The sequence below is a fragment of the Mycetomoellerius zeteki genome, unplaced genomic scaffold (assembly GCF_001594055.1).
Source record: "Mycetomoellerius zeteki isolate Tzet28-1 unplaced genomic scaffold, Tzet1.0 scaffold355, whole genome shotgun sequence".
In the NCBI taxonomy this organism is placed as follows: Eukaryota; Metazoa; Arthropoda; class Insecta; order Hymenoptera; family Formicidae; genus Mycetomoellerius; species Mycetomoellerius zeteki.
Genome location: NW_017257344.1, coordinates 166,477 through 194,415, shown reverse-complemented (window position 1 = coordinate 194,415; position 27,939 = coordinate 166,477). Strand labels below are relative to the sequence as shown.

The following is a 27,939-nucleotide window of genomic DNA, read 5'->3' as shown; positions in this document are numbered from 1 at the left end:
TTCATAAATTATTTTATTATAATTTATAATTAATTTATAATTCATAGCTTATTCTACAATTGTAGAATAAGCTTTACAGTCGGTTTATCAAATTTAATTCGAGAGTATATTTGGAGTAAAATCAAAGAAATTCGCAAATGTTGGATTTAATAAAAATCACGAAACACACACGGACGACATACGTCATCGGTGCGCGCGCGCGCGCGCGCCGATTCTAGAATTCTCCTTATTCGTGGCGCATCCAATCAGAGTCGATCGCGGCATAGCGACAACTTCAGGGGACAGCGAGCGAATCGACGAATCCGTGTAGCAACAGCGAATGAGTGCGTGAGGAGATTGGGCGAGGAACGCGGTGGAACGCGGCGCGGCGGCAGCGGGTAGCGTCTGGCAGCGTCGGTGGATCACTGATCAGGCGGAACGGTGTGTCGTGAACGCGGTTCGAGGCTTCTCGTGTCGACGTTCTCGGCCCAAGGGACAAAGGCATTGGCAGTGTTCTACAAACGGACACGAAGTCGGAGACAGTCACGGACTTCGGGATAGGCACGAGGGTATTCACGAGTTTGCAAAACTGCGGCGCGCGGTAGTGGCGGTCGAACAAGAGCAAGGCAGCAAGGAAGTGGAGTGGAGAGAAGAGGAGGAGAGTGGTGGGGGCGACGTGTGCGACGGCAGTGATGATGGCAGTGTGAGGTTGGTCGTGCGCGTCTGTAGCTAGGTACCTGTCTAACGTGCTGGTGTCGTCGCCGAGGTGCATTCGAGATTCGGCGAGCCGTGTGTGCGGCACGGGTGGCAGTCGCGAAGTCGAGAGAACCGTGAGGAGAGAAAGGGAGAGAAAGAGCGTGAGAGGTAGAGTGAGGGAGCGAAAAGAGGGAAGGGTGAGAGAGAAAGAGAGAAAGAGAGAGTAAGAGTGAGGGCACAATCAGGGGAAATAATCGACGGCACATAATCCGACGTCCCCGTGAACACGTCTGTCAAGTCCTCCGATGTCTAGTGCTGAGGTGGCGGACAGCTCCGTTGATCCCCCAGCCAAGAAGCGACGCGTTGGTGCTGCCAGCACGACGGGAGGAGCCGACGACGAGCTGACGACGACGAACGTGGCGGAGATGGACGTAGACATGGCGAAGAACGGCTCCACGAGCTCCAGCAGCGGCAGCGGCGGTACCACTGGTCGGGCACCCACCGATATCGACGAGGGTTTATACTCTAGACAGCTCTATGTCCTCGGACACGACGCCATGCGCCGCATGGCGTCCTCGGACGTGCTCATCTCCGGCCTCGGTGGACTCGGCGTCGAGGTCGCCAAGAACGTCATCCTCGGCGGTGTCAAATCCGTCACGCTCCACGATCACGCCGTGTGCAAATTGGCCGATCTAGGCTCGCAGTTTTATCTTACCGAGGCGGACGTAGGTGAGGAACGTACACGCGCCGAACAACGCCGGTCGCGGTCGGAAACACGTGAGATGCACCAAAGGCCAAGAAAAGCGCGCGCGTTTTTTTTTTTTATTTCTTTGCATAGTCAGTGAAAAACACAGATTTAAGTTAAAAGGCACATAACCAGATAAACACAGATTTAAATTCAAGGCCATAAGATAACACATGTTATTTTTCTAAATTTTTTGGACAGTTTATGTAACTTGTGGAACTTGTTTTTATTCCTGTACTAGACTGCATTAGAACTTCCTTTCTCACTTTAACCAAATGACAAATATATATCTATTTTATTTTAAGTTTCTAAAGTATATACTATATAGTTCAGTTATAAAAAATAAACCTTGGAAAAACAAGAAAGATCTATGGAGAAGAAGAAATATGGTACTATGTTTCGAAAGGAGTAAATATGTATAAATAGAATATGTAGTGTTTTCTGTATGAAGAACAAAGTATGAATGATACATATCAGAATTAATATTATTTATTTAATCGATAAATTAGAGCCCTATATCGGTCGAAGCTAGATCTTAAATGCTTAAATAATTCAATCTTGAATCACCAAATATGATACATATGTACTTGACATATATATACCACACTTGTAGTCTAACAAACTGCGCGCCGAAATATTTCCGAAAGATCTAGCTTCAACCGATATAGGGCTCTAATTTATCGATTGTATTTCTCACATATACGGTCTAAAAATGAGATTATTATTGATTATTTATTTAATTGGTATAGTAAAGATATACTAGAGGTCTATTTTCTGTGGCTAAATTAATATACACTTGAAATAGATATATATTTGGTATTTGACGAAGGCGAGGAACGAAGTTTTCTAGAATACAGAAATAATAAAATAGACGTTTGTTTTAATTGCACTTTTCCTTTTTTACGTTAAAAATGAAATTCGACGAGAAATGAACGAATAAAAAATTAATAGGTTTTATATATTTGCAGGAAAAAAGAAAAGAAAATGGAATTTTTTTTATTTATCACAAATTCGACTTTAATTCTTCTCGATAAACTTGCGCAATTCTAATCTATACAATGATAAGATTTAAATGGAGATAAGACACAGCTGTTGCTATTGTCAAGCAAATTATAATTCTGTTACACCATTCGATTACACTGTTACTATTTTTCTTATGCATTAAAAATGATATAAAAAATATAAACTGTGCTATTAGTCACCATGCAAGTCATCATGAATAGGTTGTCTTGCAGAATATTGCTTAAGCGATTTAAATAATATACTCTTTGTTCTAAAGGTGTGTCGAATTCCAAGATACCAATTAGAATGTATAAGAAAGAGATTTTGGACATCTCATATTATTAAATACATGAAATTAAATTAATATTATGCATATAATATTGGTATATGTATTTAATTAATTCACATAATTACAACTGATCTTTCTAAAATTTTTCCTTACATCATTATAATCTATGCATGGATGTAAAAAAAAATTTTATAACGAAAGATATTAAATTTCATAAAAAAAAAATTATAAAGTATTATTTACTAATTCGCGATCCAAATTTATCGTTTATAAGATGTATGTGTTAACATTATCGAAATGAATAAGTCTACCATTGTAGTTTTGTAATTATTTTAATTTAACAATTAGTAATAATGCAAAAAATAGAATTAATGCTTTTTAATTAAACCTATAAATAAAAATTTGTTTAATCAGGTAAGAATCGTGCGGCAGCGTGTTGTCAACGCCTGTCAGAGCTGAACAATTACGTGCCTACTCGCCACTATTCCGGTCCGCTGAACGAGGCGTACATTCAACAATTCAAAGTTGTGGTGTTAACGGAAACATCGCTAACCGAGCAGCTACGCATCTCGCAGATTACCCGCGCCAACGACATTGCCCTAATACTTGCTGATTCTCGTGGCCTCTTCTCGCAGGTATTCTGCGATTTCGGTGAGACATTTACAGTGGTGGACACAAATGGCGAATCGCCGGTAAACGCGATGGTCGCCAGCATCTCTCGCGATAGTGAAGGCGTTGTCACGTGCCTGGATGATACTCGCCATGGTATGGAAGACGGCGACTATGTGACTTTCTCCGAAGTACAGGGCATGACCGAATTAAATGGGTGTGAGCCGATTAAGATCAAAGTGCTGGGACCATACACTTTCAGCATTGGCGATACTTCCAGGTGAAGCATACAGGCATCTTATAAGTATCTTCCTAGGACTTAAAAAGATCCCACATTAATTATATGGAAAATTAAACCCAGGTGAAATAATAAGTTAGTTTTTACATATAATGTAGCTTATAATGTGATAAACAAAAGATGCTATAGACACAAAGCTTAATAATGGATAGTGTTTGAATTATGTTGTATCAAAGATACTTTATGAGTACACTTTTACACCTTTGAGACATAGCAAGAATTATTCATTATTAAACCTTGTGTCTATGACATCTTTTGTTTAATACATTATGAGCTATATTATGTGTGAAAACTTATTTTACTGGGATCCAATTTTCTATATAATTAGTGCGAGGGATATACGTAGACATTCAATTTTTACAATAAGTTTAATAATTCTCCATTATTTTTATCAAAAGAATTAGTATTATAATATATTATAATATACCTAATTAATATAAGAATATACTGACTATTTTGATGAGACTTATTCGATCAATCTAATCAAACAAATCAAATATCTCTAGATTCTCTGAGTACGTGCGCAGTGGTATTGTGACGCAGGTGAAGATGCCCAAAACTTTGCACTTTACGCCATTGCAAACTTCCCTGAAGAAACCCGAGTTTCTCGTCACGGACTTTGGCAAATTTGATTATCCGGAACAGTTACATCTGGCCTTTCTGGCATTACATCAATACATGACTGATAGAGGCACATTGCCGCGACCATGGAACCAGTCAGATGCTGACGAGTTCATTGCCATCGCTGAACAGACCAAAACCAACTACGGTTTCGATACCGAGATTAATGGCGAATTGTTACGCACGTTTGCTAAGGTGTCTGCTGGCGATTTGAACCCTATGAATGCTACGATCGGTGGTATTGTTGCCCAGGAGGTGATGAAAGCTTGCTCCGGCAAATTTCACCCCATCTATCAATGGATGTACTTCGACGCCATTGAATGTCTGCCCGTTGATTATTCAGAGCTTACCGAGGAAGATTGCTGTCCCACGGGATCCCGTTATGATTCTCAGGTACAATATTGATCAATAATTGATTGAAATTTTCTCTTCTCAAAAAAATTTTGGAAAATTTTAATTTAGATATTACACTGTTTATTTGTAATAATATAATTTGATAATAAAATTTTTTAATCTAAATAAAAATATAAAATAATTTCATTGCTCATATATGATCATTAATTCAATTTTTCATTAAGATGGCTGTTTTCGGCAAGAAATTCCAGTCCAAGATCGGCAGCTTGAAATACTTTGTAGTCGGTGCCGGTGCAATCGGTTGTGAATTATTGAAGAACTTTGCGATGATCGGCGTTGGCGCGGAAAATGGTTGTGTCACAGTAACAGACATGGACTTGATCGAAAAGTCCAACTTAAATCGGCAGTTTCTGTTCAGGCCGTCAGACGTACAACAATCCAAGTCGGCGACCGCGGCCAGGGTAATCAAAAGCATGAATCCCAACATGAATGTAGTCGCACACGAGAATCGGGTATGCCCGGAAACAGAGAAAATCTACAACGACGATTTCTTCGAAGTATTGGATGGCGTGGCAAATGCGCTCGATAATGTGAGTGCCCGTATTTACATGGATCGTCGTTGCGTATATTATCATAAACCCCTATTGGAATCCGGTACGCTTGGTACTAAGGGAAATACCCAAGTAGTGGTGCCATTCCTCACTGAATCATACAGTTCTTCGCAAGACCCACCGGAAAAGAGCATTCCTATTTGTACGCTCAAGAACTTCCCTAATGCCATCGAACATACTCTACAATGGGCCCGCGACAACTTTGAAGGCCTGTTCCGTCAGTCGGCGGAGAATGCAGCGCAGTACATTTCCGATTCGCAGTTCGTCGATCGGACGCTCAAGCTGCCTGGTGTGCAACCTCTTGAAGTGTTGGAATCCGTCAAGACGGCATTGATTGACGAGAGACCGTCCACCTTCACAGATTGCGTAACATGGGCTCGTTGTCATTGGCAGGAGCAATACAGCAATCAAATCCGCCAGCTGTTATTCAACTTTCCACCGGATCAGGTGACTTCGAGTGGTCAGCCCTTCTGGTCCGGCCCGAAACGGTGTCCGGAGCCATTAATTTTTGATGTCAATGACTCTCTGCACATGGATTACATCGTTGCCGCTGCTAATCTCAAGGCCAAAGTGTATGGATTATCCGTAATCCGTGATAAAGAAGTAATCACCAGGTATCTTGACTTCGTTAAGATACCAGATTTCACACCCAAATCCGGCGTGAAGATAGCCGAAACGGATTCACAGGTAAGAAATAAATTAATACACGTTTTAAACAATCGATGAAAATTTTAAATTGAGTTATTTACAATTAAAAATTGAAAATCTTGAAAAGAGAGAACTATAAAATATTAACGATAATAAAATCTAGAAAAACTTAAAAAGATCTTAAAAGTCTCAAAAGATATTAATATTAAAAATATTCCAAATTAAAAAATTTAGATATTATAATTTTGCAATGTCAAGAGAGAAAATTAAATAAGAGATCGCCTATGTTTTCAGGTGCAAGTGTCTAACGGCAGCGGTAATATCGATCACGAACGGCTGTCGCAACTGCAGGAAGAGTTGCCGAAAGTAGAGGATCTGAACGGCCTGGCGATTTATCCGCAGGAATTCGAAAAGGACGACGATACCAACTTCCATATAGACTTCATTGTCGCGGCGTCGAACTTGCGTGCTACCAATTACAAAATCTCACCGGCGGATCGGCACAAGAGCAAACTGATTGCCGGTAAAATCATTCCGGCGATCGCCACTACTACCTCGGTGGTAGCCGGTCTCGTCTGTCTGGAACTTTACAAGTTGACCCGCGGCGTGCGCGACTTGTCTCTATACAAGAACGGCTTCGTGAACCTGGCACTGCCGTTCTTCGGTTTTAGCGAGCCGATTGCCGCTCCCAAGCTCAAATACTATGACATCGAATGGACATTGTGGGACCGTTTCGAAGTAAAGGGCGAGTTGACATTGAAGGAGTTCCTCGACTACTTTAAAGAACGTCACAATCTGGAAGTGACAATGTTGTCCCAAGGCATCTGCATGTTATACTCATTTTTCATGGCAAAGGCCAAATGTCAAGAGCGTATGGGCCTGCTCATGTCGGAGGTGGTGAAGAAGGTGTCGAAGAAGAAACTGGAACCACATGTGCGCGCTCTCGTGTTCGAGCTGTGCTGCAATGATGAAGATGGGAACGACGTCGAGGTGCCGTACGTTCGCTACACTCTACCCTGACTCGCCCGTGCGGCCCCCGATCGCGCCAGATGATGTCTACTTAACTAAGACACTTAGCCGTACATAGTGATTTCTACAAATTTCTATTTTACGACGATGTAATACATACAGGAGACATTACTGCTGCTGATTCTCGTCTATGAATGTCTGTGTGAGGCACTCTTTCTTTCTACATATATACAGAGATTTTTTGTCAGAGATGCGAATTTTCACGCGTTACTACCGCCAGCGCTTAGTAGTAGTGATCTTGAGCAGCAAGTGCGCGCAATGAGTCGGATTCTTCGTTTCATTTAAGGAATAAAATTCATAGACGAATTCTGTTTCCTGGTTTTCTCGATCGCTATGAATCTTGCCGGATTATGATATCGGAAGCGACAAAATCGTACAGATTGTATACTTTCACTATTCGAATTGTCATATTTTTGCTAAATACAAAAATATCTAATTTATTTAATTTTTTTACGAAACATTTTATGATCAAATTCTTTTCCTTTTAATTAATGGACAATTTATAGTCGAAAGAATAGTAAAAATATTAATAAATTCTTTATATATCATCGACCCGTTATTTAAATTAAATAAATTAACGAGTTATGAATTCTGCAAAGTTACATCTGTGTACGTCTATGCGTGTGCAAATTTTTCACTCTTCGAATTTATATTTTGACATACGCGAAAATAGATTACATTTCTCACTTCTCTGATGTCATAATCCAATATACACGATCGCAGCGACGAAGTCGCTCTATTGCGTTCACTTTCCGGCTAAATTTAATTCTCGTTTTTTTTCTTGGCTGTACCTTATTTTGACTCGTGATGCGTTCCCCAACGTGATTACGATTCGATTGGAGAAAAGGAAGAAGAAAATTAGAAGCGAATGCCAAATTTCTACGAAGAGGAGGAGGAAGAGGAGGATCTTTGACGAGATTGTGACTCTTTCGGCTCACTCCACAAACACATGTCGCACTGTTCCGTAGAATCTGATGTATAAATCAAACTGGAGAGATGAAATTCTTATTTTATCTCATGAGGTTCCTTAGATCGATGTATTATTAAACGTAGTTTCGTAGAGAAGTATGTGAATAATCAGCCTCGAGTTGTTGAAGGCAATAAGTTTCGTTTCTTTCTCTTCTCTTCCTCTTTTTTTTTACTTTCCGTGCAAATGAATGGCTGCGTTCAGCAGAGAAAACTAATCAGTGCTTAGTGATTCTTTAATTAAAAACGATTGGTTCTTGCTTTTAGTTCTTCACTGGATCTAAGTATAGGAAATAATTATATTGAAGAATCACTAAGCGCTAACTGATTAGTTTTCTCTGCTGAATGCAGCCATTGTTTCGATAGAAACGAGGGAGTAACTGCGTGACCAGATCCTGGATATACGTATTTCTTCATCTACTTTCTAACGTTCTCACGAAAAATTCGATAAGCATTAAGGTTATATAATCAGTACGTTGTTTACACCTGATTTATTTGCTTCGTAATGTCTTTCTCGAATAATGATAATGTAATAGTAATAGCAGTAGTAGTAGTACTAATAATAATAATATTAATAATAATAATAATAAACTATTGGCTAAGGCTGGTTGTTGTTACGACGTATACACTGCATTTAAATTTATAAAAAAAATAATCTTTGGAAGAAAGAGAAGCTTCTAAAAGAAGAGAAATGAGAGAAAAGAAGAAAATAATAAAAATTGCGTACACTTTAGACCAAGGGAGACAACAGATAAACAAACATAAAAGGAAAGATATTTTGTTAATTTTAGGATATAATGCGGATATTTATTATATGTATATAAATATAAATCATTTCGTCGATAGACAAATAGATGTGTTTGGATTTCAAGAAGTAATGAAATAACGAAAATAAAATGGGAAGTGTACGCCTCGTCGTGTTTTATACTATTCTAAAGGCGAACCCATCATCTGTCTTTAATCAATTAATTCCGATAAGTTCAATTTTTTTTGCGACAAAGATTTTAAAAAATGGGAAAAAAATTTAAGGAATTGTTTTCTTTTATCGCGAATATGCGTGAGAATTTTTTGCGTGTTTGTCAGAATGCACAATGATTCAAAATTATTTTTTTTTTATTTTTGTTGAAACTATCAATATTACATATATTCTAAGCATGGATTTATAATTCTCTATTGATTAATTTTTTTTTTAATCATTTTATATCATTTTTCGTATCAATCTCCGTAAGTTACATATCATATTCTAAGCATGGATTTATAATTTTCTATTAATTTTTTTTTTTTAATCATTTTATATCATTTTTCGTATCAATCTCCGTAAGTTCATGTGGACGGACCTTAATTGGTGCTGGCAGCGTGACAACCTTTCCGCTACCTAACCGCTTTGGCATGCGACCTAACCTCTTCTTTTCCTCACGAATTGACGGATCGAGATGAAAAACAATATGGCGATCGCGATTTGATTTGGGACGAGGACGATTTTTTTTGGGAGGTTATCTCAAGCGCAACGCTTGTCACGCGCAAAGTTCTTTGAAGTTACACTAAAGTTACGGAAGTATCGTACGATGGGAGCTGAACATTTAATTTATACTTGCCCTCTAATTTTAACATTTTATCTCTCAGCTGTCTTTTGTGAGATTGAACCGCGTTATGATGAGAAAATTGAACTTTTTGCAACGTCGACAGTAAGTACTTTAAGATAAGACTTCTCTCGGCGGTCCTTCAAATCTCAAGATCGTTCATGATTTTGTATACAAAGATTTCATTTACAATAATTTCATTAAATCAGAAAAGATACAAAGTAAATTCTCTAAATTTTTAATTCCAAAAGATATCCAGTCCTAAGATTTCCAAATGAATTTTCAAATTTTGAAGAAAGGTTGAAAATTTTTAAAGCTCCCAAAGTTAAACCTTTAAATGCTTTAAAAGTCCTAAAGCACTCCAAGATTGAATTTTATATTATAAAGTTACAAACTTTACAAGCAATATTAAAAGGATGTTTCTGTAAACTTCTTTTAATATATAAAATATTTTTAGAAATTGCCGGAGTTCGTGTCCGAGAAGCCACAGACTGGAATGGGCTTCCTGCACGCCTTCATAGCGTCTTTGTCGGTCATCGTGGTATCTGAATTAGGAGACAAAACGTTCTTCATCGCCGCTATTATGGCAATGAAGCATCCACGGTTGACTGTATTCATTGGTGCAATAAGCGCTCTTGCACTGATGACCATTCTGTCAGGTATCATTGTGATAAAATAGTATCTAATAATTTCACAGATATTACCGATTGTATATGTAAAATACTTGTATCTTGATTCCCTGGAGGTCTTTTAAATATTGATGTAAGATCAGCTGTAATAATGCTTATAATAGTTTATAATAATTTGTAATTTACTTTTATATCTGTTGCAAGCGATAATCATAACATTAACATGAAATATCTTTTATTTCCAGTGGTGTTTGGATACGCAGCCACAATAATTCCTCGTGCTTATACCTACTATATCTCCACTCTTCTCTTTGCTTTGTTCGGATTGAAAATGTTGCGAGATGGATATTATATGTCGCCGACAGAAGCGCAAGAAGAGCTAGAAGAAGTTCAATCTGACTTGAGAAAAAGGGATGACGAGGTAAATTTACAAATTTTGCCAATTTGTTTTTAAATCCATCAGATACAGCACAATATCTTACATGACTCACAAGAGTTATCTATGTAGAAGAATGGAGATGCTATTTCATTTTTCATCTCTCTTTAGAAATATAGATATCTTGAGTGTGTAATAAAAAAATTATTTATCTAAATAGTGTCTAACATTTTTGCAGGAGATTAAATAATCTTTAAAATGTCATTGCTTTCAGTATGAAAAGGAGACGGCGAGTACTTTAGTTCAGGATCCAGAAACCGGAGTAATACGCAAAACCACTAAAAGCAGTGCACTCATGCTGCTCTCTAGGATATTCTTACAAGCATTCACTCTTACCTTTCTTGCGGAATGGGGCGATCGTTCTCAGTTAACGACCATTATCCTCGCAGCAAGAGAGGTACTTTATTAGAACGATTTTACTGCAACAGAGCATCTTTACATGTTCAGCGTTTAATTATGATCATGTTATTTTCAGGATGTTTATGGAGTTGTTCTAGGTGGAGTACTTGGTCATTCGTTTTGTACAGGCTTGGCAGTTATAGGAGGGCGTATGATAGCTCAAAGAATATCTGTGAGAACAGGTAATTCAAAATATTTTACTGCGTGCACAATACAATGCATTTAAATTAATTACAATATTAAGAGTTTGTCAGCAACGTCTAATATTCTCGATATTTTTAGTGACCATTATTGGAGGCTTAGTATTCATATTATTTGCCGTAACAGCGCTCTTCGTCAACCCAGTAGAAAACGTTTGAGGACAACTCTTCCTTAACTTTAAAAATTTTTTACCAGTATTGCTGTATGAACGTTGTATATTGTGAGAGTATTGTAAGTTTGTACATAGTGATCTGTTCTACTGAGTTTTTTGTAGAACCACAAAGTTAACCAGGCGTTGACCAGTTTTAGCTAGCGAGAAAGAAACTTGTCTTCTTAATATATATATTATATTTTGTCGCATTCGACGCACACGCTAGCACAACAAGCCCCGACGCCCTTTCCGTGAAATAATACGAAATAGGCTTATTTCGTGTTTCGGAGCGTGTTGTGCCAGTGTGCGTCAAGCGCAACATTTTGAGGGGTCATAACGAAATAAGCTTTTACGTAACTTTAGGCTTGCTTTTCAATATAGAGATCGGTCGTGTCAAAGATCTCTCAGCTTTAAAAGTAACAATACATAATTAAGAGATCGATCTTCTCCTAATTTAGCCTTTAGTAATCGATATTTGCAGCACGAATATAAGTACTTGGAAATATCGATGAAGAACAAAATTTCTTTTACAGTTAAATAATCAAATTACGCAGATGTTTTTAATTATACATTTAATTTTTCATTGTCGATCATAAGAAAGAAATGCTTCATTGCAAAGCTCCTCTCTAAGACCCTATTCCACCATTACATTGGAGGAACCTAAGTTAAAAAATTATTTTTTTATTATTAAATTAATGTTTTGAGAAAAGAAAATATTTTTTTGTACTAATAATATACTTCGTAATCTTTTGAATTATTTTTTTAATGTAAATGATATAATAACGAATTCGGTTGGACGCACTAATGTGCATTAGTACATATAAAAGCCGTTGTACAGATTTAATTTGTGTAAAAGTAAAATGCAAATATTTCGTATTATAAAATACAGATCTTACTTACATACAAAATATCAAATTTACTTTAACAACACAAAATGTATTGAGGATTTTATAAGTTAATTAGTTTTTATATTTACATTAAACACATATTTTTACATCAATATTTGTGTTTAATGTACGACGGCTTTAATGTGCACCAGTGTGCACTGAGTGCATTCAATCGAATTCGCTAATAGTAATATTGATGTGGCATTCATAACAGAGATTTTTGTAATGCTACATTTTGCCGAATTTATGTACCTAACGTCTGTTTCTGTGCAGATTTTATATTAATACATTATTCATTATTATATATTATCCAATTGTACTTCATATAAATAAGCTTATCGCCTGTATTATATTTGTATATGCAACTTGTAAGATACTACAGAGAATGTAATATATAATAACAGTAGGACAAGATTGTATATCGGCATAATGTCGTATAAACGACATTTGACGAAACAAAAATGTGACAAAGGAATATTCATTCATTTTTCAATAGAACAAAATTTCTACAACTGTAAATAGAATTTTTCTACATCAAACGATGATAAATACATACAATTATAACGCAGTAAAGTTTATTTTGAAAAATCTATTTTATATTGTAAAAGAAATTTCTTATGTGGAAATATAAATAAATATTGTAAAATAGATAGTACAAATATAGAATCGTTACGAATGAAAAAAGTGTTATACGAATTTCCGGTGTTTTACGTTTTTACAAATTTACTCTCGAAAAATTAGAAACATTTCAGAGAAATCAGAACACACTTTTATATAATATCATGCTTTAACATGATATGTTGGACTTGAAATTAGAAATTTATTGTATAAGAATCGTAAAACTGAAATCTTTGAAATCTAACTCGATGCTGTCGAATATTATAGACGGTATTGTAAGGGAGAATTCATGCTGTGTTCATGTGTTTTGTCGGACATATCAGCTTTGTCGAATATAATTTTATTAGTGCATGTATATACATGAGTTCTATTTACACTACAGAATATAAGTCTTCAGGAAAAGCGGTAGATTCTCAAATACATCAACTTCGAGTCGTAAGGTTTTCAGATAGTAAAGTAGATTCTATTTTTTCTTTTTATATATGTTATTAACTACGTTCACTTTGTTATTTTTCTCTGCACCAATAATATTAGAAAGGTGAATACGTTGTTAAAAAGCCACAAAAATCTCGTAACTTAAAAATTTTGTTAATCACGAGTATCTGTAGCAATGTTTCGCAAACGGATAGAAAAATTGCAGTGTCACTAATAATCATAATTTGTAAAAATATATCGGATATGCGTTTTATTTATGATATAGCAATTAATAATTTAATTTATCGTAAAAAATTAATTTTAATAATCGCGCGATTGATTAATTCGTGTAAATTTTCTATAAGTATTCTCTGTAAACACACTGTGTTTATCAAACTAATTATTTTATTTTCATAATTGATACCACTCACAAATCACACAAGACAATTTTTCGAAGTGAAATTATCAATACTAGAATTGGTATTCAAAGTACTTCAAATAGACAATATCTTCTTTATTCTGAAAAATGAAATTCTGAATTATGAGCTCTTTTTGAGTTATGAGCTTTTTACGGCTCAACGTCGTTTTTTTTTTTTATTATATCGAGTAATAAAACATCGAGATGTCGATGCTGATAACTATTATTTTTTTATCTATAAATACTAACTCGAGTATGACAGTTTTGCGTCTTAATAGATAGGATAAATCACTGTTATCTCCGCAAAACCTCCTGTCTTTATTTTTTATAGAAAAAGGCTGGTAGGAAAAAAATATCTATATAATAAATAAATATCTGTCTAATATTTAAGCCTCAACAGGCACCAAATCTTTTTGAATTATATGATATGTATGTAATCTCTTGAAGAATATTAAAATTAAAAAGGAACGAAACTTTTATAAGGTATCGCCTCTTTTTTATATTTCATTATTAATTATATAATATTTTTTTATACGACAAAAACCAAAACATCATATTGCTTTTTGTCTAAAATTAATAATGCATCACACATTGAACATCGCGCACATAGATCATATCAAGTCCATATAATGTTCTAAAGAATGATATATTATCATTCTAAAGTTAACATCTCTTTGCGAGAATCTTATTTTATTATCTCTTTGCTAGATTATTTGTACCTCGTCGGCTGAAACTATGCACTGAACTCGGTGCCAATAATTTTCTTTAAGAATGGCATAGAAATCGCCGGGCACGCATGCCACGGGCGAGATGGGTTTATTTATTTTATCATAATAACATTTCGTTTGTCATATCAACAAATTTGTTATTTTCATCGCGACGGAGATTTTGCGAAAACAACGACGATATGGTAATTAGGAATCTAATCGAATTTAAATAGAACAAATTTATTTAGAAAACAGCGTAAAAAAAATATTAAGTTAAACAATGTAAAATTAAATCATGCTACGACGTGAGTAACGCTCGAATCGTGCAAGTTTCGTATACTTATACATGTACTACTATAATCGATCTTACATAATTAGTAACATTATTATTAACTATACATAAGTGTTGTGGAAGAAACAAAACATCATTAGCATGCGCGCATCGTCGTTACATTATGGGAAATGTAACATTGCTACAATTAGAACGCAGGATCGTTACGATGTTCGATGTAGCACGTGTCTGATGGTGCAGCTATACTATTTCCTATGATTCGCGATCGCTAAAGTCCTCTGCTAACTATGCAAATAATTTAAATTAATTCACTGAGAGCAAATAATCGGACTATGTCTCAAAGAAATCGGAGATTCGTACGCAAAGCGATTAATGATTCATCTCAATGGAAAATCAACGGTGGAGAACGTCATAGGATTAAACATTTCGAAAGACGCGAATAAATAAGTCAGACAAATATGCATCATCTTATACATACATGTATATATGTATCGTGTGTCCCGCTTACCTAATTAATAAACTTATGCTGAATCATTCATGGTGGATTCGGCTGGGAGGAGGTCATTCTGCTTTGTGCTTCAAGGGCTCGGAGTTTCTCGAGCCTGTACATTGGATCCATCAAGTCCTTCTCGTCAGCAACCGCGGCTGAAGACTCGGTAGTTTCTGTATCATTTATTTTGCATATGACTAAATAATTAAAGACAATGTTACTTTGCGTGATTACATTGCGTGTGAAACGGATTCCAATGTTTGAACGAAGCTCGTGGATTTTCATCTAATCTTTATTTTATTTCATATATTAAACCGACAAGACAAAAGGAAGTTGTTTTATTAATATTAACTCTTCTATGCTCACGGAATTAAAAGATATCCCGTTACTTACCCATAGAGTATTGATTGTTAGCTTGCGACAAAATGGTCTGATTTTTTCGCGCCTGATCGATCTCTCTTAGTCCCTGTTCTATGAAGTCTTGGAAAAATTGGTGAGATTTGACCAGAAATGGTTGTACGTCAGCTTCCGGATATTGAAGTTTGAAATCGTATAACTGCACTAGGCCCTACAAAAATACGATCAAATGATCAAAAGTATGCTTTTAATTGTAAAAACGTCTTTAAGAACCTCAAGAATGTATGAGAACAATACGAGGCATTTTAAAGTATAAGAAAATAAGTAGAAAAGACTAATACTTTTCACAAATATTTAATAATTTTTACATCTGAAATATTTTGTTTTATTTAAAAAACAAGACTTTTTTAGTTACACATAAATACATACCTCTTGCATTTGTTCTTTTGATCCGATTTTTTTGAATATTTCTGCCAGCTGCTGACGAGTCGACTTGGACAAGTGTTTTGGCGCCCTTCCCACATTATTCGATTTTGGTGTCACTTTTGCTGCATTAATCTCATCTGGCTTAAGACTCTATTGCGATAAATATCGTTAATTACTTTCTGATGTGTATAATTTAATGCACATGTTTTGCAAACAGATAGAAAAATTGCAGTGTCATTAATAATCGTAATTTGTAAATATATCGGAGATATATATGCGATATATTTACAAATTATGATTATTAATATACATATCAATGCTAATATCTCATATCAACGATATAATAACTATATTTAAATACTTAAAAAGCAATGTGTGTGTGTGTGTGTATATATATATATAAAATGCAACTAACCGCAATTAATCTTATTAAGTAAGCGTGCAACTCAGATTCATTTGTATTGTTTATTAGCGTCAAATGATTAAGTATCGAACTGCCTTTCATCCTGGTCATACTGTGAAGAACCGTCTTGACTGTTCGTAGCGGAGTATCGGACTTCCGTTTCTTCCACCACGTAGTAGGATAATCCTACATTCAAAAAGATAACATATATATATATATATATATAATATACAAAATGTTATCGCACTGAAATATTTAAGACACAGTAAAAAAATAATTGCAAATTTAACTTATTAATAGCTCATATAAGTTGCAGAATATAACAATAGCAATCTTTCTAGTATATATTCTCATTTACTTTAATCGGTCATTATATATATAGAATATTATTAAAAAATTACCTTAAGAAAACGGTGCACTTCCAAGAGTATTGTATCGTAATCTAAATCAGCGGCCCAATTTGACATTGTTTTCACTATTTTCCATAAACATTTCATCACTAATTCCTCGTATTTTGAAGGAACATTTGATTCAGCACAGGAATGAAGCAGTTTGATTAATACACTATAAACAAACATAATAAATAAGGTACAAAAAAATTGAAATAAACATAATAAATATGTTATTGTCTCATAAATCATACCGTATGATGGTGGTGTGATTAGAATTGTCAATAATTTTCACCATGATGTTATTGATCACCCTGTAATATGCTCCAGCCTGATGCAAATGTTCCAACTTGTTTTCGGCCAACAAACTTATCATTTGATCTACTAATTCTTTTAATTGCGTGAGAGGTACATTTTTTCCAAGAAATCCAGTGTCATAAAACTGAAACAGAAGTTTTTTAAACAGCTAATTAAAATTAATTTTTTTATTAAAGTCTTTAATTTAAACTTCTTATTAAATCCCTAATAAAAGAATTTTTTTTTTCAAGTCGCACATGTGTCTTTATTAAAAATTAAACTTTATATATATATATATTCTTTAATGTATATTAAATCGCTTATTGAAATATATAATCTATGAAATAATAATATATGATCGTGAAGCAATTGCACTCACCACGAGTATAACCAGAAATGTGTTTCTGAAGCCCCTAGACACGTCCGCGTTTTCTTGTCGTAATGGATACGTTTGCAATAACTTCAGTTGCATGTTTATCGATCCAATGAATTTATCTTCATTAGATTGCAAGCTGACCGCTTGATGAGACTTTAATAACTGTAATAAAAAAGAAAACGCTAATATATATGCACATATTACGCAGGTATTCAAAATAGAAAATTTTGCAATTTTTAAAAAGTTTCTTTAATCGATTTCTTCCAAAGAGAAGAAATTCTTAAAAAGTGCTAATTTTAGTTATACCTCCACGTCAAGAATTTGGAAAAAATCACGATAATTAAAAGCTATAGTCTATTTTTTTAAAATCTTTAAATAACTTTAATTTTTATATATCGTACATTTTTAATATATTCAAACGTCAAAAAGGTAAATACAAACGTTTTCTATTGCATTCATGGACTGTATCGCAGTGGGCAAATCCATACTGGCCATAGACAAAATATTACGTTCGAGTGTCTCATCTTTATTGCTAGCAGTAGTAGGAGATACAGCGGACGATGATTTTGACACTAACAATTTCGGTGGTGAAATTGGTATCATTCTGAAAAGCAGAAAATAAAAAATTATTAATACCTAATAAATAACCTTAATAATAAACAACATTAATAATTTAAATAAAATAAATTTGAGTCTCAGAGGCATAATTTAGAAAATAAATTATTTAATTAATAATTTGTTATTTTATTAGACTTAACTTACTGTGTTTTGGGTGGGTTCAACACATTAACTGGAGGCTCATTCAAATCTGGCAAGCTGGGTTCCGCTAATACTGGATTACGATATTTCACTGGAGCACTCAGTTCAATTCTCTGCAGAAATTCCATATCTAATCCAAAGGGACCTGAAGGAACCTTTGGTTGCATGGATGTAGGAGAATTTCTAGAAAATAAACGCATTATATATAGATATGTCGACATAATTTTTGACACTTGAAGGAATAACACACATCACAAATAAGATCGAATACACTACTACTTGGATACAATATTGATTAACCCTTCATGGTCACACTTCTAAAAAGCCACACTCTTGTGTTAGATGATTATTCTTGTGTTAGATGGTTACTCTGGGTTAAAATGACCCGACTCAAATGTTATCAACTCAACAATACTAGTTGCAATGATTAAAAAAAATACAGTATATAAATTTATCCTTTATATATATAAGTTAAGCCTAATAAAATAACAAATTATTAACTAAATAATTTATTTTATAAATTATGCCTCTGAGACTCTCAAATTTATTTTATTTAAATTATTAATGTTGTTTATTATTAACCCTTCATGGTCACACTGGGTCAAAATAACCCGAGCATGAAAAATTTAATTTTAACACTAAAAAAAGTCGTAAACATGTATTAGAATTTAACGTGAAAGACGATGTATATGTAACTTTTACGCTAAATTCTAATACATGTTTACAATTTTTTTAGTGTTAAAATTAAATTTTTTCACAAAATGCTCGGGTCGTTTTGATCCAGTGTGACCATGAAGGATATCAATTATGCGTCGTCTACAATATACGGAGTAAGAAAAATAAAAAATTGACCAATCACAGTCCAATGTGAGAAAAATAATTAACTGTGATTGGTCAATTTCTCACTATTACTTCTTACTCCGTGCATTGTAGACGACGTATTAAAGTTAAAATATTACAGCAACCTAAAAAGTAAAAAATATTTTTAATTTACGTAAATTAAGTAAAAGTAAAATAAATAAAGTAACATAAAGTAGGAAATAGTAGGAAGTCTTCGTTTTATATCTAATAATATATATCACGGTGATAAATTGGAACAACAGTATATTGTAAATAGATTATCGTGCTATTGAGTATTATTTACTATTTCATTGCTAATTAAATCCCTAGATCCCTTTTACATTTTCTATTTTTCTGAAACAAAACAGATGACACATTCAAGCATATTGAAGGAGAAAAAAGAAAAAAAGCAAATTAAAACATAGAAAACAGAACTGAAGCAAACAGATATATAAATGATAATATTCGACAATAGACGAGATATTGCACACAGGATGCACGATGAGATTCCGCAATATTTCCCAGCACCATGTCGTTAGAGCGCGTCACAAAGACAGTTGTGTAAATGATAAAAAAAAAAATAACAAACGTTTTCGAATTATCTCGATCGGAAAGATGAATTTGTGTATCAGTTTCATGATTGCTGATATTTTCCTGGTCCGATTTTGGAGAAGACTTAATGACCTCAGAAGGCGCTTGCTCGTCCTCATTATTGTGTGTAGTGCTCGTGGCACATGCCCTGCGGATATGTTAAAAGCGAAGGACGTGCGAACATGAATTACTTGGAGATAATATATAAAAAAATATTAGAAAAAAATTCCATAAATAATAAAAATAAGGTTAAAAAAGATTATTATTCTGTTAAACAATTAGCACGATAAAAATTTCGTAATATCACGTGTAAAAATAACTCACAGCTCTGGTACTGCCTCCATTGGCTCGGCAATTTCTTCCTGTTCCTCCTCGTAATCCGCCTCCATGTCATCCGTCACTGGACTGGTGGTTGCAACCGCAGGCGTGGAGAGTCTAGTAGCGGATGCAGATTTTGTGGGTCGATTCTTTGCAGCCCTCTTGATTCTTTCGTCCAACAGAGACTTATCTTTCTCCGATATCTATATGCAAAAAATAATTTATATTTCCTTTTCTTGTATTAATTGTATTAATTAATTTAACTCGCTTACCTGGCCGATGAGCTTGAATATACGTTCCCCTTGAAGAAAGTAGGCCTGAACGATGCAGTTCAGCGCGGCATTACGAACGGAATTGTCACGATCTGCTATCTGCTTCGCAACTTCCTTCAATGCCGCAGATGGTGTGGGTTGACAAACAGAAACTCCATAATTCTCAATTAACGATCCTAATTGATCTAGGCATTCTGCAAGCATCAACACGTTTTTCATTTAACACGTTCACATATTATTTTCGTAACGTTTTATATAGAAACGAAGAATCAAATCGTCTACCTGTTCGCTGTCGGGCATTCTTCGACTTCAAACCCTCCATTACGTATGAGAATAATTTGCTCACAGGATATACAAGAGCCATTTGCTTGAATAAAGCTCGCACACCGTTACGCACAGCATCCTTCGGGTCGCCTATCTATTGATTAATATAGCATATACGATATAACAATGTTATAGGTAAAAAAAAGAAAAGAGAAATAATATAAAATTATAACATACTTTGATGATGAGATAAGGTATAAATGATGCTGCTTCAGTTTCCAACATATGATACTGGTCTTCAATTAATATATTAAAGACCAATTGTAAATAATCCAATCCTTTCAGAAGTACCGACGGATTAGTATCGAAAAATCGCAATGTCAACCATTTGAGAATGAGATCCAGGTTAGACACCAATGCTTTACTATTTCCAGGAAGATCCTGATAAAAACAATACAAACAAGAATCGATATTGTATATTAAACATATATATTTTATTAAAATATTTTCAAAATTTTTATTAATTTTTTAGATGCCACAAATTTAATTTAATATGATTTAAATGATTTATTTTTAAATAATACAATTAAATTAACATTAGTAAAATGTGTGTGTGCGTGCGTACGCGCGCGCGCGTCACGGAGGAAGAGCATTAGATACTGATTTTTTCCTATACATGTTTTAATTCATACATACCTCGGTAAGTGCTTCGATAGCCTTTAGATGATATCGAAAATCGGAATGAAACATGTTTGCTCTCAAAGTCTTATTAACGTTTGCAGCAGTCATAAGATCTTTCAAAAGCTCGACGAATTCTTCTCTGGGTGTAGTAAAGTTCCATTTGAGCACCTTTAATTTTTGCTCGTCAATCACACGTTGGTGCTTCAGATTGTTGATCACCAACAGAGGACTAGTATCAATGTCGTCATCTTTTTTGCGAGCACTGCCCGGTTTGGATGAAGCGCCCTTCTGGAACAATGTATGATTAACGATACATCGAAAAACAAAAGGTCTTCATAAAAATATTTTGATAGAATTAAATTTTTATCAGAGAGAAACAACATTAATTCACACAGATTTAATTCGTTATACATGTACGTATATTTAATTTTATTACCGATTTAACAGCTTTTACTACTTTTGCACCCTTCATGCCATTCTTCTGGATATTGTCATCTGACGGTTCTTTCTTAGGAAGAGGTTTTATGGGTAAACTAGGACGAGCTTTGTCCAGTGCAGCAATCACCACTGTTCTCGATCCGGGCTGCAAAAATTACATCTCTTCAAATTATAATATATTTTATCATCATAAGCAACATTATTCATTATGTTAAATTAACTAATGCGATAGACAAGTAAAATTATTAAATTTTAATATTATTACGAGTCATTAAAAAATCTATATATAAGAAATATTCTGTAATTCACATAAATACCTTCAGTTTTTCGGTGTTTCTAATCATCGCTTCGTAAGAGAGATGAATCATAAAGCCGAGAACAGCTTCCTGAGCGTTCTTTCGTACGTCCGAGTTACGATCCTCTAGATTAGCATACAAATAAGGAAGGCACACGAAAAACTCTTCCTTGGAAATCTGTTTCACCGGGATCGAGGGCAATTTCTGTGCCAGCCAGCTCCATAGTTCAGATCGTAACATCGGCGAACCTGCCTTCAATGCATCGCCTATCATCTCACCATCAAAGAATTCTTTATAGCCGCACTGGTCTCCCCATGTATTGATACAGGAGGTCGCAGCTACTCTGATCCAATTTTTGCTGTCACCTAAACATTGTAAAAATCCAGGAAACAGAGCACGAACATGCTGCTTTACTGGTGGTCCAATAGCCGTCGCCAACGTTTCACATATACCTGAAATATATTTGGCTAAAGTGTAATAAAACTATTGATTATTGATTGTAGTTATTAAAAAATAAAATTTTAAGAATTATCGAGTGAGTAATCTACTAATAAATCATATTTAGCAGATAGTAACTAGATATTTCTTCTAAATTTCTTCTAAATTATATAATTAGTTTACTTTAAAAAATTTTCTAACACATACACATACATGTGTATATATATAGAGTTCAATGATATTAATTATAAACACCAATTTATGAATAATAGTTAATTTCAATGATAATTATCAATATAATTATGGTTATTTCATTAATATGTATATACATTAATTCAATTAATAATAAATAATTACTAAGTAAGCATAAATTACTGACCTAGAGCTGCTTGTGCAATCTTGCTGTTGCTGTCCACGAGGCGAAGAGCCAATCCCTGCGGCAAATCGCCGATAGTCGGTTTAATAAACCTGGCTTCGCTAAGCAAGGTGTTCACCTTCTGCAACGCTTCGTTACGCACTTTCCAGTTCTTATCGGCCAATTCGGCTAGCAACGCTTCGGTAATTTGCGCGTTGATGTCAACGCGAGGAATCAGTTCATTGAGATCTGGTTCGCTGCCGTCTGCTTTCTTCTCCGATGACTCCTCCACGTCCTCCTCTTCATTCTCAATTTTGATATTGTTAGCCTTTCTAGCCTTAGCGCCGCGAATAGGTACCGGTGGCGTTTCGCCGTTACGCTTCTCGCATTCTTGCTCGATCTGTTGTCGTAATGCAAGCTTTTCGTTATCAAAGTATGCCAGCAGCGATTTGCCCATATAAAGATACAAAGTGCCCAGCAAAGTTATAGCGGATGTGCGCACACTGGGATTCGTCGCCGCCACTGCCTTCTTGATGCTCTCCATGATGGACTTGATGTTGAGACCACAACCTAAGATATTTGGACAAATTTAAAATATTGATATTCTATGTATATTTTATTTGTTTACAATTAATATTACAGCAAGTAAATGAAAATAATACAAACCGAACTCCGTGATTCCCCGGCACAACCACAGCAGTGTCTCCTGCTGTACTTTAGGATTTTTCTGATTGAATGCAAATGCTACTACCTCATCCGCTATATATTCGAAGTTCGTAGCCTCAGCAATCATCAATAAAGTCTCGACAGCGATCGAACTATTTTTTGCGTCTGCAAGTTTTTCTGCAATGTCCATGAGACAGTACTCGGCCACGGTGGCTGTGAAGGGATGATTTTCTGCCAGATACTTTACAATCTCTATGCGTAGCTTCAGCACCTAAAAAAATAGAAATTAAATTAGATTTCATACATTATACAAATATTTTTTGTTTTTCACAATTAAAATTAAAAGTCTCAACTCTAAATTAAAATATATAAATCAAATTTATTATTAATATTGAATAATATTATATAATTTTAATCCTCTTTCTCTATCCTTACTTGGAAATTTGTATCCTTAAAGCCAGGCTTCTTCGCCAAAATCCGTACGATCACCTGGGTCGGCACCTCCGCCGAATCCATTGTCTTAACGGTATCTGACAATTGCGTAACCGCCGATAGACGCGTTTTCCAATTGCTGTCCACGAGACCGGTGATTATTTCGGCTGGCAAAAGCTGCGCCGCCATCTCCTCGATCTCTTCTGGACTGTAATTCCTCTCCATCTGTACCGCTTTCTTTGGTGCCAGATTCGTGAGTGACGCGGCACTGCCGGGTTTCTTTATTGCTGATTTCTTTCCGATCGCAATACCTGTATTCGGTCTCTTCGCAGCAGATTTGTTGTTCTTCGAATTCTCCTTGTTCGCTTTATTTGTCCGTTGCGATTCTATTTTGGCCGGAGCTGTGTTGGGTCGCTCCTGTTTCACTTTAACGACTATTACTGCCTTATCGGCACACTCTTTGATCTTCGTCATTTTCAGATTATCAATATCTGTTAAGAATGGCATCATTGACTTCTCGCCAATCAGTTTCATCGCCGTGCCGAGCGCTTCCGCCGAATTATCGCGTACTGTTGGATCCGGCTCGTTAAGCGTCTTCAGCAACATGCCGGTATAAGATTTGAGTAGCTTCTTGTTGAGATTCGCAGGTGGTGTATGCGTGAAACATCGGGCCAGGTATGCAGCCGTCTCGGCTTTCACGGCTGGGTTTTTGTTCTCCAAAGCAGCTTGACTGTCTTCAAGAATGAAATCGATGCTCACGCTTTGGTAAATGGCATCAGCAGCCTCCCGTAATGCCTGCACCACTGTCTGCTTCTTCTCGCGAAACTTTTCCAGAATGGCAGGCAAACAGGCGGCGGCATAAGGTTGAAATCGTTTTTTCAAACCTGCAGCTAGACCAGTCAGACACTTCCCCGCTAGCGTGACTACCACCACATTGGTGTCCTTAGAGATAATTTTCTTCAAGGCCTTCACTACGTCACCGTAGTCGCCGTTTTCCAGTTTCGGATTCTTAACAAGCGTTTCGAGCGCCTCCAGCGCTTTCTTTCGCTCTTGCCACTTCTTCGCCTCAATTTTCTCGTAAAAGTCCTTCGGTAGTTTTGATAGAATGTCTACAGGCGTCATTAGCTCATATGGATCAATGTCAGGAATCGAAACACCATCTGCATCTTCATTCTCATCCTCGCCATTTTCGCTTACCGCTGCTGAATCGCTACCATTACCCATTTTCTTTGGCTTTTGAGAACGTAGATAGCGCGTAGGTATCACCTTCTCATCGCCAAGATTACTAAACTCTGCCTCAAGCTCCGTAATGTGCACCGGTTTCAATGTGTTCAACTGCTGTTTCAAGCGATCGCCTACCCATCGATACATTTCCACCACCATAGCTTTGCCTTCCTCCCGTACCATCTTATCCCTGTCTTCCAGGAAGTTCGCTATCTTTTTCATCAGTGGCTTCATATTAATTACTTTGGGTCCAAACTCCTTGAGCGCCAGCGTCAAGGTAGCAATACACGCCGATACGATCTTCGGATTCTTTGCCTCGGTGCCCTTCAGCAGTTCTTCCTGCACTGCCTCATACTTCTCAATTTCAATATACATCAGCGTAATCTGCACAGCTAATTCCTTCGTCTTGGTTTTAGGTGCGGCGATGCATTTGGACACAATACTGTTCATCACCTCAATAACTATCTTGCCAGCAACTGCGGCATTCTCAATGAAAGCCAGGGTTGCTTCCAGCCCCTTCTCTTGCGCAGCTGCGTTACTATCCTGTACAAACTTCTTGATGAAGCCTATGTACTTGTTCCATTCCGGCGACTTCTCATCGTCGATGCACTGGAATGTCTTCACACACTCCTCATACCCATGCAAACGTGCCCGCCAAGACTGTGCAATATCATATAAAGAATATTACTTATTTAGTTTAACGTTTATCCTATTCTGAGGATATTACATCATTGTGAGAAAAATATCTATATTTAACACTAGTATATGTATTGTAACATTATCCCAAAATAAATATTTTTTTATGTACTTACATACAGATTAAAAATTATAGATTGTTTATTATAATTTTATCACAAGTTTGTAATAGTAAAAGTTCATTATAGTAATTAAAACTGAAACTGCCTACAAATCTAAATTCTGTCTTTTATTACTGAACTAGTACTTGTGTTTAAAAAATCAAAAATAAAATATTCATAAAGTTTGGTGAAAGCAAGATAGAAAGTTTTAGTATAGTGATAAATAACAGACTTCTAGAATGCAAAAAGTAGTACAAACGCATTTGAATGTGGTAAGTACCTTGTGCGCACAGCGCTCCTCCAGAGGCAATTTCACATACTCTGTGTCCTGTTCCATGATTGATTATCCTAGAAGAATGACTCATTTGGAATATCCCTTTTATCACAATAACGTACTAATATAAAGAATCGACTTATACACGTTTCCTTATATCAATAAAGTTTTTATGACAATTCAAAATAAACATGCAAATATACAATCTTGCAATAAACAAATTTGACACACACTTCAGTTATGATGCATAAAAAAATTGTATCAAATTAAACAATCAGATTTCCTGAAGAATCTCAAGTGGCAAATTTAATAGAGATTCTTTATAAATTCTTTCCCAAATTAAGTTAACAATTTGAGGACAAGAGTAACATTACATAAAATCAATTCTCTCTCCATTTAATATTCTCGCACATTTAATTTATTCGCTAGAGAAATGATTATGCATTAATTGAAGTATCAAATGTATTTATTGTAAAATTATATATTTGCATATTTGATTTGTGATTGTACTTTACTGATACAAGAAAAAATGTGTAAGTAGATTCTGTATATTAATTTCATGTTACTTTGACGAAAAGGATATTTTAAATGAGCCAGACGGTTAAAAGATACTTCAGGATACTCGTCGGTCGGCGAGTATCATTACTGGCGAAACGGCCGAAAAAGGAATTCGAGCCTCGGCGACGAGTTTCGACACCGCGATCCGACGGACGGTCCCTCGTCGTGCTTACCTAGTAGTAGAGTAACAGCATCGAAGTCGACGAATAGAAGACCAAAACGAGCGGCCGAAAACGCGCGACGTCCTGACGAACGTGGGTCGAAACGAGACGCGCAACACTGAGCGCAAGCCGGACGAACGTTTTCACGACTCCTTCACGCGGCCATTAAGTTCGTCACGTCGGATTTTCAAATGTGCATGCCCCTTGTAACTGTCAAAAAAGCACGCAAACAAAAGGTGATGTGTATCTAGATTAATCTAGAACGGCGAAACGAACTCCCGGTGATCCGTTCGATGCGACGATAGCTCGATGTCGAGCCGCTAGGTGGCGCGAAACGCGTTTGCTAAAAGTGCATTTTCATGAGCCATTCAAATCGGCCGTTTCAGCGACAAAAAGGACACGTCATCAAAATTAACGAATAAGCGTCAATTTTGATCACGTAAAGGTGCCTTTTCATGCTGACGCTCATTTTCAGCGTCTAAATAGGTCATTTGATCAAAATGGTGCTTGATATTCGTCAATTTCTATCACGTGACTTATTTTGACGCCGAAAATGAGCGTCGAGCGTCAGCATGAAAAGGTACCTTAATTCTTTTTATCGCCGAATGATTTAACGGTTTGAGCGGCGCGAAAATAGGCCTGTTTACGTTATTTGCATCTTTTGCACTAAGCATTATTCACTTTCTTTCTTTTCAATGCCTAGATATATTATTTATCTCGTTTCAAATGCAAACATTTTTGGAATTTCAAGCAACGCGAACAAACCTAATATACCTTAAAGGCGCATCTACACGGCGGGCCGTTCGCTGCATTTTCTACACTCGAATCTTTTGCTCTTCTTTTCTCCGGCACCTGGATTTATATATTCATTTCGTTTTAATTGCGAAAAATGCTAGAGAGTGCAAGAAACTGGATTGTTGCATTTATTGACTGCATTTTCCTTTTAGCACACATATATATGTACAATACATGTACATACAATATACATCTACATATATAACCTTCATTACAAAATCACTCGTAAAATTGCAATGTATCTACATTTCGCTTTTATCGCATGAAATATTTTTTACATCTCGTGTGGACGTCAAGAAATCGTTTGCCTATATACTTTTATTTCATTATACAGAAAATTGTAAAACACGGCTATTTTTTTTATTCTTATATATAATATTTTGCTGTGTATATGAAAGTATAATGATGCCTCGAAGAAAAAAAGTATTTTGCCAAATATATGAAGCTATAAATAAAAATTACC

At 35.6% G+C, this 27,939-nt stretch overlaps 3 protein-coding genes across 6 annotated transcripts; 2 read left to right on the top strand and 1 right to left on the bottom strand.

The window, feature by feature from the left end:
* Positions 1-288: 288 nt before the first annotated feature.
* On the top strand, positions 289-8,051 carry Uba1 (ubiquitin-like activating enzyme 1). Its single transcript, XM_018452909.1, has 5 exons — positions 289-1,404; positions 3,126-3,600; positions 4,125-4,632; positions 4,818-5,891; positions 6,147-8,051. The coding sequence occupies exons 1-5, from the start codon at positions 981-983 to the stop codon at positions 6,870-6,872; spliced, it is 3,207 nt and encodes a 1,068-aa protein (XP_018308411.1). The 5' UTR covers positions 289-980; the 3' UTR covers positions 6,873-8,051.
* A 1,237-nt stretch (positions 8,052-9,288) lies between these two features.
* Positions 9,289-11,764, top strand: LOC108725691 (transmembrane protein 165). The gene is made up of 6 exons (XM_018452872.1): positions 9,289-9,532; positions 9,885-10,086; positions 10,302-10,477; positions 10,707-10,889; positions 10,968-11,073; positions 11,174-11,764. Exons 1-6 carry the CDS (start codon positions 9,413-9,415, stop codon positions 11,248-11,250), a joined length of 864 nt encoding a protein of 287 aa, XP_018308374.1. The 5' UTR covers positions 9,289-9,412; the 3' UTR covers positions 11,251-11,764.
* Positions 11,765-14,146: 2,382 nt separating this feature from the next.
* Positions 14,147-26,943, bottom strand: msps (msps cytoskeleton-associated protein 5). 4 transcript variants are annotated; one of them, XM_018452905.1, is made up of 22 exons: positions 26,694-26,943; positions 25,969-26,036; positions 23,671-25,551; positions 23,236-23,506; positions 22,594-23,139; positions 21,798-22,228; positions 21,479-21,625; positions 21,058-21,330; positions 20,599-20,802; positions 20,380-20,515; positions 20,098-20,291; positions 19,832-20,028; positions 19,506-19,655; positions 18,080-18,259; positions 17,759-17,921; positions 17,321-17,479; positions 16,899-17,086; positions 16,657-16,819; positions 16,268-16,441; positions 15,856-16,002; positions 15,463-15,637; positions 14,147-15,242 (listed from the first exon to the last, which is right to left on the bottom strand). In XM_018452905.1, exons 2-22 carry the CDS (start codon positions 26,023-26,025, stop codon positions 15,115-15,117), a joined length of 5,964 nt encoding a protein of 1,987 aa, XP_018308407.1. In that variant the 5' UTR covers positions 26,026-26,036; positions 26,694-26,943; the 3' UTR covers positions 14,147-15,114. The 4 variants fall into 4 exon arrangements, with proteins under 4 accessions (XP_018308407.1, XP_018308409.1, XP_018308408.1 ...); XM_018452907.1 differs by having other exon boundaries at positions 21,058-21,327; XM_018452906.1 differs by lacking the exon at positions 26,694-26,943 and having other exon boundaries at positions 14,147-14,864; positions 15,088-15,242; positions 25,969-26,025.
* Positions 26,944-27,939: the final 996 nt, after the last annotated feature.